Genomic DNA, 11,689 nt, shown 5'->3' with positions numbered 1-11,689 from the left:
GTCCAATTAAAAAGATTGCATGTACAGTGCTGTGTAAATTTACAGCGCTTTATAAATAAAGGTTAATAATAATAATAATAATAACCGTAAATAACAAAAACACTGTTTTTACCTGAGAGGACACCTCTCTAGGAATCTCTAGGTCCTCCAGTGCAACTCTGTGGTCAATGTCCAACATACACTGACCATAGAATGGCACTGGAGTAGCTACAAATGGTCTTTCGGTGCAACTTTTAGTTAAAGTTGACCACAGAGTTGCACTGGAGGACCTAGACAGTCCTAGAGAGAACATATTAATGAAATCCGTGAATAATCAAATCCGCAAATATCAAAGCCGCAAATATGGAGGGATGACTGTATATGATAGTAATGACTTGTTGAGATAGAACTTTATAAATAACTTATTTATTGTTGTTGTTTGATTGTTTATTTAGTGCCATTCATGTGCATGGCACTTTACAGTTACAAAACAAAAGATTTATAACTATTCCAATAATTAAAATACTAAAACACACAAGGAAGAAAGCACACACACACACACAATGAAGAATAAAACAACTTCACACATGACCTTGCTATCTGGTGATAATGGATTATAAATGTCTTGAAAAAGCAAGTATTTTCAACAACACAAAAATGAACACTTTAACAAAAACTGAACACAACTGAATCTGTTCAGTTGATAGAGAATACTGTATTTACTCCCAGGCACTGGTTGCTAGTTGTATTTTACTAAGAATTTTTCAGATTTCTGCTTACCTCATTAAGATATAAATATGTAACTGTAAGTACTTGGACTATTTATGATGAACACTGTGAGTACAGAGAAATAGAAAGTCTGTTATTTTAAGCTTTGTAATTTTCTTTTTTAAAATAATATTTTATATAATGTTTTGCAACAAACATTTGATTTTGTTGCTTGTATCCACAGTTTACCAGGACACAAATCATATTAAAGAGCTTCCAAAGCTCTCTGATAGAGAAGGCTAAATGTCTCACAAAATTAGTTCCCAGAATTTGTTAGCATTGAACCGGGGAGGTTAAAGCAGTTTCAAACTGGATTATTTCTTCAATATGTTTTAGACCTAGCTCAACTAAAGGTATTAGAATGTCCAAGATGGGTGCTTTGTAATAAATCTGATGTTGATTGTTCTGTTTTTGTTTTGAAGTGTCTTTACTATAGCATTTTAAGAGGGAAAATCTGCTGACCTAATGTGAAATCCTCCTTATTCCAGTTAACAGTTTTTAGCTACACGGATCATTCTGTAAAAGAGCCTTCTTCCACAACTTGGTTCCTCCAGATCTGTCAGTCAGCAGCTCACTTACTCTCCAGCCAGCATGGCCATCTGTTGGTTAGGCTTTAGACTAAGGATATGTTTGGACCATGTACACAGCCATTATATCACTGTCTAATTATATTTCTGTATTCAAGATTGATGTACATAGCTATGCCAGCTATGTGTGATGGTAAATGATTGGGGCAGACTCTTGGAATAGTACTATGGTAAAAGAAAAGCAGTGGCCACATGTCAAGCAGAATGTGGATGGCCTTTGGGATTTACTTATTTATTTATTTTTAGTGTATTTATACCTGGCTCTTCAGCCAGAAAGGCTTTCAGAGCAGCTTACTGATAGTTAATTAGACATTTCCCTGCCTTCAGGCTTACAATCTACAACGACATGACACAAAAGGAGAAGGGAATGGCAGTGGGGAAGGGGAATACATCCAGCGGTTCTTCTCACCCTCGGAGCCCTGGACCATGCCAGATGGACTGGAGGGAGGGCTTGTGTTCTTACTTCAAGCCAAGCCTGATGGAGCTGGCTGGCCTTTCTCTCCCTCTGAGGCTTTATGATGTCAGATGGCAAAGAGGGAGGAATTATGATGTTTAATCTACTTGGATGGGTATACTTGGAAGTTGGCATGACTAATTATCCTTAAAACTGCAACATTTTGTGTGTATATGTGTGTGTTCATTTTAAAGCAATCAAGTGCCTCACTTTGATGGGCAGGATACTAGTTTGCCACTAAAAACATCTTGATTATACTTGTGTATGTGTTATTCTTAAATGGATCTTGTGTATGAACAAATTCATTGGAGTCTTTTAAGTGACTTGGAAATGAGAGTGTTTCAGCAGCTATAGCTAACTACATGTAAGGTGCAGCAATAATTAATGGCAATCTTGCATATATAATATTGCCATCATTCTCTCTTGGCAATGTCAGGGAAAGTATCAGAAAACAAGATGGGCCCTTAAGGACTCATGTAGGCATCATGCTTACATTTGGAGTGAGAACTATATTTGGGTAATTTCATTTGTTCCATGGACCTGTTTAGGTACTGCCTTTGTCTGTCAAAAAGTGTCGCTTGATAATCACAATGTCTTACCTTATTATATAAGTATGTCTGATGGCCTCGTTAATATTCATGTTGGTTTATATAAGGTCTCTGATTATATTTGCTTTTACAGAGAAATACAGGAATATTTCTCATGTTCTGTAAGGAATCTATACAGGGCACCTGACCCAGATTCTTGACTTCTGTCTTTTCAGTCTGTGAAATTGTGTTGTTATGCTGATTTTCTGGACATATTCATCCTTGCTTTGCTCCTTCCTCCAGACCTGATACTGAGTTTACGTTTCATGTAGAGCTAAACAAAAGGTTAGTTGTAGAGTTAAACGACTGGACAACAGTATGTGCAAGGCATAGCAGCATGCTTGTTCTTCATCTTGAATTAAGCTTGACCTAGTATTATGTTAATCATGCCTTCTTGTACACATCTACTAAAATTATATAAAGAGAAATTCTAAGTAGACATTGTAATTAATCTGAAAGATAAACATGACTAGGTAAAATTACTCTTGAATATTGGGTGTCTTTTAAACTTGCACCTTAGAAATAAAGTGTGGATAAGGTAGATTAAGGAAAGTAATATGTATGCAAAAGTTAATTTTTATTGTACTCATTAGAGATTAGCACCTATTTTATCTGTTGTTGAACTGCAGTAATTGTTTTAATATAAATGAAGATGAGTAAAAGAAATGAATTCTGCTTTACCTAGTGATATTTGCAGAAAGAGTGCTAGAATTTGTAGTATATGTAGGGAAACCATATTGCCAAACTGTTGTTTCACCTCAAGAGACTACTGCGCTATGGAGATCAGAGTTGCTATGCCATGGGGACTGGAATGGATATACACTATACATGGAGCTCATTGTCTAAGCAGATGGAAAATGAAAACAGATAAGCAACTCTTGCCTGTTGTATATCTAGAAGCTGAAACTATGGTTAGAACAAACCATGGTTTGGCATGTCTGAATTGAACAATGCACTACTGTGTTTAATTAGCCTTTTCTTTTTTAAAAAAAGCTGTTTTGTCAAATTCTTAATTCTCCTCAACTGTCATCTTGGCCTGAGAGGGAGCGATCAGGCAGACCCAGCAACATCAGGGACTGCCTGAAGGAAGAGGCCCCTCCCTCCTCAACTGTCATCTCGGCCTCAGAGGGAGCGATCAGGCAGACCCAGCAACATCAGGGACTGCCTGAAGGAAGAGACCCCTCCCTCCTCAACTGTCATCTTGGCCTGAGAGGGAGCGATCAGGCAGACCCAGCAACATCAGGGACTGCCTGAAGGAAGAGGCCCCTCCCTCCTCAACTGTCATCTCGGCCTCAGAGGGAGCGATCAGGCAGACCTAGCAACATCAGGGACTGCCTGAAGGAAGTGGCCCCTCCCTCCTCAACTGTCATCTCGGCCTCAGAGGGAGCGATCAGGCAGACCCAGCAACATCAGGGACTGCCTGAAGGAAGAGGCCCCTCCCTCCTCAACTGTCATCTTGGCCTCAGAGGGTGCTATCAGGCAGACCCAGCAACATCAGGGACTGCCTGAAGAACGAGACTTCTCCCTCCTTTAACTGTATTTTGTATTGTATTACAATTTTTACTGTACACCGCTATGATCATCGCGGAATAGCGGTCTATAAATAAAACGTATTATTATTATTATTATTATTATTATTATTATTATTATTAAAGGTGCTTGACCGTTGACATTTCACTGAACGTCTTAAGTCAAGAACAGGTTTGGGGCCAAAATTAATCAGTTTGTTATGACCCGTGGATAAGTCGAGTGTAAAACCTAGAGGCATGGAATTAAAGATCTAAAGGATGAAGCAAAGAACTTAGAAAATTCTGGAACGCATAACAATTTATGCTCAAACTAAAGGCTGGATAGATGAGAAAGTAAAGGGGGGTTCAATGCTTCCAGGACAGATGACACTCTTGCCTTTCACCAGGCGATGGTTTGTTTTTTATTGAAGTTAAAGTACAATTCTTAAATTGACTTATGTTTTTTGATAAGCTCATTTTGTCATGGCCTTTGGCTAGTACAATAAACGTTAACTTGACTTATGGATAAATTAACTAATTTCACTAAAATTTCTAGACATATACCTGAGTATATACAGTAATTGTGCATTTTGGTTGGCCCAATAAAAATATCACTGTTTGGTGGATTTTGGATATTATTGGACTTTGCTATATGACCAACAGGGCTACCCTTGGATATGCTTTCCAAAGGTTTTAAGTGCAAAAAGTCAGATCTCATTATCAGTACAATAAATCATCTAGCTTGCTTATAAACAATTTGATCAGCTGGAAGTACAGTTTCTCCCAGTCATAGTCACCAGAATGAATGGAAGGCAGGCTTTCTTGCAAAGTTTCACTGAAGTGGTCAGGTTAAATGCATTAAACATTCCTGGTTTCTGTATTTGTAAGGAGCTAAGAAGAGATGTCCCTTGTTATTTATCTTAACTTAGAACTGCTGCTTGATCTCATTAAGAATATGTCACTAACTACAGATGCATATGTTTGTTTATCAATGTGTTTATAAAAAACATTCTCTATTTGTCATACAATTGAAAAGTGAAGTGATAATATGTTGATTAAAAAGAATGGTGCAAAACCGAGTAAGAACAGCTTTACTTTTGCACCAATCTTTTTGAGTCGCCTTGTCTAATCTACAAACCCAAAAATCTGTGTGTTCTCGGTTCAGTATCGTCACTGATTGTGTTGCACTTTTCTTGTCCAATGTCACAGAAGTAATTCCAGAATTTCAGTCACTGAGAAATGCATACGTAAATGATCACAAATCTGATGCCCTCTGCTTTTTATATAACCTGGTTTTATTGTAACTTTAACATATGTTTTGTGAAGTGTCTGGATTCAGAATAACATTTATTTCAGAGTACATAGTCTTTTTAAAAAAATTCTTAACAAGAGGAGTCCAGAGGTTTAACATTAATATACTGTAACCTTTTGGTAGTGGAAATGATATATACCATAGGTGGGATAAAGATGGTATTGAAAAGGGACTTGGAACAAAGTATACTTCCTTCATGAATTAGTGCAGTTTTCTAAAAGTAGCCTCTTCAGCCATTCATGAGAAAAATTAAAACATTGCTAAAACTCCTGCCTTTGTTTACAAAAGATGGGTAACATGAGTAAAACCACTAGATCTGCTTATTAGTGAAGGTGAAGATACTGGTGTAACTGTGCAGTGAGTTCTTGTTTATGATTGCAAAAAATGTTGTACAGCCAAGTGCAAAATTGTTACTTTTATTAATTTGTGTTGACAATTGCCTAAGGACTTAATATTGTTCCTGCTGGTCAAAGCTACACAGTAAATAATTCTACATTGGAAGTTAGTTACTGTGAACAATGCAAGCCCATATGTGTGGGGAATTATTTTAGCTGCCCAGCACTCCAGAGATGATAGTGCCCCGTGATCGGAGGGACTCTCTGATGCTCATGTGGGGTGACTGGGCAGGAGCCCTGGAGTCTGGGCACCCACAGGAGGCTCCTCGGGGTGAGCCAGGCGCCTTCTCCACAGAACCACGCAGGGCTCCTGTCTGCCCAGAAGATGCCCAGGAGGCAGGGACAACAGGGTCCCAAGTACAGGTTGAGACTTCCTTATCCAGAATTCCAAAATGGCCCACATAGGTAGCTGAGACAGTGTACACAAACTTGGTACACAAACTTTGAGGACAATGGGAACATACCTGAAGTCCACTTGTCCCTAATGGCTGTCCCTAATTAGAGGTTTGTCCCCAATGGCGGTATGGCCATATGGCCATGCCATCATTGGGGACAACAGGACTTGAGCATCTGCGGATTTTGGTATCCATGGGGGAAGTGTTCTGTAACGGATCCTCCGTGGATTTCGAGTTCCCACTGTATGTTTAAGTTTAATAAAAAATACCGTTCCCCATAACAGTCTGCTCACCACTGAGGTAAATATTGGATGCTTTTCTCTAGATGCCACTGCTTTCTGGGACCAAGTAGCCAGCCTTTTCATTGTTGGCTCCCTGTCTGTGGAATGTATTCAACACAGGAATTGTTCAACAAAAGACCTTCTATTTTCATTGCAATAAACCCTTTTAGAAATTGGAGTTTGCAACACTGAATGAGAAATTGAATGTGTAACATTGTGCTTAATTCCCAGATGGTAGTGAAAACATTTATGGACATGGACCAGGACTCAGAAGATGAAAAACAACAATATCTCCCTTTAGCCTTGCACCTTGCGTCAGAATTCTTCCTCAGGAATCCCAATAAAGATGTCCGTCTGCTTGTAGCATGTTGCTTGGCTGATATCTTTAGAATTTATGCCCCAGAAGCACCATACACCTCCCATGACAAACTCAAGGTAAAAGTGTTTCAAGATAATTTCCACCTGTTCAATTAGGTTGCTATTGTTTTGTGCCTTCAAGTAGATTCTGCCTTATGTTAAAGCAAACCCTTCACAGGGTTTTCTTGGCAAGATTTATTTATAAGGGATTGGCCTTAGCCTTTTCTGAGGCTGAAAGGGTGTGACTTGCCCAAGATCATCTAGTGGGTTTCCATGACTGAGTGAAGATCAAACCCTGGTCCCCAGGTGTAGAGGGTTGGGGTTGGACTAAGGTTATGTAGACCAGGGTTTGATTACCTGCTCAGGCATGAACCCCCTTGGGCAAGTCACATCTTCTCAGCCTCAGGGGAAAGCAATGGCAAACCTCCTTTGAACAAATGTTGTGATAGGGTCACCAAAAGTTGGAAATTGCTTGAAGGCACACAACAACAACAATAACAACAGTTTATCATTATGTTTAAATAAGGTCATTGTGAAGTTTCCTAATGACAGTAATTATTGTATGTAAAATATATATTTTGAAAAAGCATTTTCAATTATTGTTTCCTTTTTCCCCCAGGATATATTCTTGTTTATTACAAGGCAATTAAAAGGATTGGAGGACACTAAAAGCCCCCAATTTAACAGATACTTTTATTTACTAGAGGTAATGTTTTCCTAGCTTTGTTTTATATTTCCAGTCAAGTGAGTGTAAATTATGTTTATGAAGTTTGTACCTTAAAATATGCTTGCTGATGCACTTTCTGTAAAAGAAAAGAACACAGTATACAGTACTTATCACTCTGATCCTAGATTTCTTCCATTGTCATTTTTATCAGGGCTACAGAGACTATGTCGAGGTGTGAATCTATTTATATATTGTGAGCGCAGAGTATACGTTACATAAATGAAAAATGCTCTGCCACTCGAATGCAGTAGCTAACAAATCAATCTTTAACATAATTGTGCACAGTTGATCATGCTAGCAGACTGCTTAGAGTTGTGTGGTGGCCATTAGCTGCATTTTTAGATATACACTTCATTTGATCTTAGCCAAAAGACCGAGATACACAGTTTCGATCAAAATGGTAATCTAATGTTTTGTTTTTCTCATAGAATTTAGCTTGGGTTAAATCTTACAACATCTGCTTTGAGTTGGAAGATTGCAATGAGATTTTTATTCAGCTTTTTAGGACTCTCTTTTCAGTTATCAAGTAAGTTGCTTTATTTAAAACCCCTTTCCAGTCTCTGTACCATGCAGGATTCGTTTTCTAATATATAAAAAAGAAAAATGTTATAGCAGAAATAACAGAATTATGGCTTGCTAAAATATAAATTTTATTACTCTTTTATATTATAAGGCAATACAAGGAAATGCCTCTTGTGGTCGCTAAAAGAAATCACTGTTGTGAAGAAATTATTTAACTTGAAACTGTATGTGTTCAGGCAAAGTCATACTTACCTTTGGAACAGGCCATTGTATCTTATAGATATAAAGGTCAGTTCTCAAAGTTCTGCCACAATTTTTTTTACTTGATCATGTCAAAAATCACATAAATTTTTGTGCAGAGTGATGGAGTTTGGGTTGTAGTTTTTAAGTTCCGTGGGAAGAGAGTTCGAGAGGAAACAAAATCTTCTCCAAACCCCAAGCACAGGCAATCTTAGGCCCGCTACAGACCACCCAAAAGGGGCGGTCTTGGGCCGCTGCCGGTTGCAGCACGGGGAAGCCACTGCAGCCGAACCACGCGACTCCGCCACGCTGTAAAAAAGGAGCACGAAAATCGCGCTCCTTCCGGCAACCCAGAAGAGACGTCGCAAGTGCCAAAGCGCGCACTCGCGATGTCTCTTCCGGGTTTGGATGTCCGGACGCACAGCGTCCGTTACATCAAGATGGCCGCGCCCATCTGTATAGGGCGCTGCCATCTTGGCGTACGGAATACGTACGAGGGGCAAGGCGCATCCGGAAGCGCCGCCCCTCGCACGTATTCACGGCGCGACGACGGCACCGCTTAGGCCCATCTATAACGCACCTTAGTTACTTTCCCAAATGCAGTTTCAAATTCAAACCTTTATTTTGTGCTATAAAACTGAATGGCTGCCTTTCCTTCCTATTGCATAGGGTGAGGGAGATGCTGTAGTTGGAGTAGAACTACATTGTGAGAAAGAGCTGACCCTTACTGCTGAAACTGGGAGGTTTATTTTGCACTGAGAAGGACTGTTCAGAGTGGGGTTACTAGGATCCTCTGTAGCATATATATTTTCTACCACTCATCATAAGAATAGGATAGCGATTAAAAAATGATGGTACTAAAAATGGATAAAGCTACTTCTGATAGCAATTTGATTTAGCAGCAGTATTGTGTTCATTAAAACTTTCCAGACTAGGCCATGAAGAGCCATCTGAGAAATTCTGACTGAATTTAAGAGGGAAGTTTCAAATGTAATGGTACATTTTATTTCAAGAATTAGTGTTAAAAATGTGTAATTTAATTCCATAATTTAGCAACAAGATCCTCCATTTGTCCATTTTTGTACTATTCCATTCAAATATTCTAATTCTGATTTTAATGTCACGTTTAGTAATAGCCACAACCAGAAAGTGCAAATGCACATGTTAGATTTGATGAGTTCTATCATCATGGAAGGCGATGGAGTGACACAAGAACTATTGGACTCAATTCTTATCAACCTCATTCCTGCACACAAGGTTTGCAAAGTTTTTTTTAAAACTTAAAGAGTCCTGTTTTCCCTTCTACTCCATAGCATAGCTTTATTACTTATTACATGAGTAAGCCAAAGCTTGTGCTAGACAGTTCCTTCCTTTGTTTTTCCTTATTCTTTTGATGCGTGCACCTAGTTTTAAAAATCTATTTTAAATTAATGTTTTACTGGATTGCTATTTTTAAAAAAATTTAATTATGTTTTGTTTTAACCAATGCTGTAAGCTGTCCTGGGTCTCATATTGGGAGAAAGGTGGCATATATATTAAATAAATAAAAAGTTGTTGCTGCCTGTAGAAATACTGAATTGATTCATGGGAGTAATACAGTGTGTTGACTTGAGGGAGCCCAGGATGTCTCTGTCCTGTATTTTTGTTATTATACACAGAGAGCAGTATCCAGTATATATCCTGGAAGGCACCATATGGATTCATTATGCATGGCTGACTCCACAGAAACCTGTAAGGGGACACTGCAAACTAGTGAGGAGTAGAGGCAGTGACCAGGGCTATACCATGCCCTAATTTTGGGTGTGTATCTGTAGTTGACAGCTTGTGGAATCAGTGGGCTTACCAGAATGAATACAAGTCATTTTTAAATTCAAAGATCTGAATCAGAAGCTGTTTTACAGCTCTTCCTAATTGAATGAGGAGTTCAGATAGTGGGTTCAGAGACAATTTGGGGGCATTGGAAACCAATATTGTATTGAATTATATTTAACTTTTTACTCAAAGGAGGGGGGACATGAGAGTCTGCAAACTCATTCACCTTCTCCTAATTCAGGAAGTAAAATTCAATAGATGAATCAAGATGATTGGAAATATATATGGCATTCTTATGTATAGATGGTACTTTTTAGAAATTGTATTTTACTTTCTGTTGAAATTCATCCATCTCCATAGATAACAAACAATATGTTGCTTGTTAACAGCTGGATTTTCTTTAATTTTTTTGTCTTTGTATTCTAGAACCTTAATAAACAGGCATTTGATCTTGCAAAAGTTCTGTTGAAGAGGACGGTCCAGACCATTGAGCCATGTATTGCCAATGTATGTAATATGTGCATCAGCACACCAGTGATTGCTCCCTTCTTGATTCTTTACTGCTTTGAACATTTTTGTTTGGATCTATCAAAACTTGAAAATTGACATGGGGTTGACATGGTTGAATATTATGGTAGAATCAGCAGTCACAGCAATATTCTGTGTACCCAAACTAGGGAATCACACTGTAGTAATGGAATGGCAGCCACTTTCAACGCTCATTCTCTGTATTCTCCCTTCCTTGCAGGAAGACAGAGAGAAAGTACATAAGTTAGTTTGGGATGTTTTTTAGTCTTAACTGACTTCGCTAACTAAGAGAACAAAGGAGTCTTATGGCTGTTGCCCATTGGTTTTCACTCTTTCTGTTTCTGAAGAAATAACTTGGAGTGGCATGTAGCTATACCTGATAATTTCATGCCATGGGTTGCTAGGAAAGTGCTTGATTTTTGAAGATAGTAAATGTGTTGATGAAGCATTGTTGGAAAATGAGACATTACCATATAGTCCTAAAGTTATGTAAAACTTTCTCTGAAACATGACATGATGTTGTTAGTGGCCAAATTCTAGAAGAGTTTGAGTTTTCAGATATTAACAAGGTTCAGAAAAGGCTTGGACAGCTCCCTGGAATGAGGGGACTGCCTTGAGGACCTGCAACCCACAAAGCTATACCTCTACTCACTTTCTTCTGCTGCTGAAATTTGGCAGCTGTAAAATTTGCTGTCATTGCCAAATTTCAGCATTTCTTTATGGTGACAAGTACTGGAGAGAAGAAGCAGTGGGACACATGGTTCTCCCAGCATTGAAGATCTTTATATGCCATGAAGAAGCTTGAAATCTACAAACTAGTTATGTCCTAAAGTGAATTCCTTGTAGGATTAAATAGGATTGTATAAACATTTTATGATATGACGGTTGCACTGAAAAAGCTTCAGATTACCATGAATTAGTATATGCATGTTTCATCCTTGAATAAAAAATAATCCATTAATGTACCTAGCACTGGCAGGATTGGTGGCAATGATAGATCCTAGCTAGTTATCAAGGCCACCCAAAATTTTTGTACAGCTGTTTTGAAAATAGTATATTTAACAAAAAAAAAAAATTCTCTTCTAGTTTTTTAACCAGGTTCTGGTACTAGGAAAGTCTTCTGTAAGTGATTTGTCAGAGCATGTATTTGACCTGATACAGGAACTTTTTGCTATTGATCCTAATTTGCTGCTGTCTGTCATGCCACAGCTTGAGTTCAAACTGAAGGTAAGGAACT

General features: G+C 38.4%; 1 protein-coding gene across 4 annotated transcripts in view; it reads left to right on the top strand.

The window, feature by feature from the left end:
* Positions 1-11,689, top strand: part of PDS5A (PDS5 cohesin associated factor A) — a 64,034-nt gene that overhangs the window by 12,943 nt on the left and 39,402 nt on the right. For all 4 annotated transcript variants that reach the window (XM_042467676.1, XM_042467677.1, XM_042467678.1 and 1 more), the window contains exons 3-8: positions 6,498-6,701; positions 7,243-7,329; positions 7,779-7,876; positions 9,243-9,369; positions 10,351-10,431; positions 11,539-11,679. In XM_042467676.1, the coding sequence (XP_042323610.1) occupies positions 6,498-6,701; positions 7,243-7,329; positions 7,779-7,876; positions 9,243-9,369; positions 10,351-10,431; positions 11,539-11,679 (738 nt within the window). The remainder of the gene's footprint in view (positions 1-6,497; positions 6,702-7,242; positions 7,330-7,778; positions 7,877-9,242; positions 9,370-10,350; positions 10,432-11,538; positions 11,680-11,689) is intronic.

The sequence above is a fragment of the Sceloporus undulatus genome, chromosome 5 (assembly GCF_019175285.1).
Source record: "Sceloporus undulatus isolate JIND9_A2432 ecotype Alabama chromosome 5, SceUnd_v1.1, whole genome shotgun sequence".
NCBI classification, from domain to species: Eukaryota; Metazoa; Chordata; class Lepidosauria; order Squamata; family Phrynosomatidae; genus Sceloporus; species Sceloporus undulatus.
This window is presented reverse-complemented; position numbering and strand designations above follow the sequence as displayed.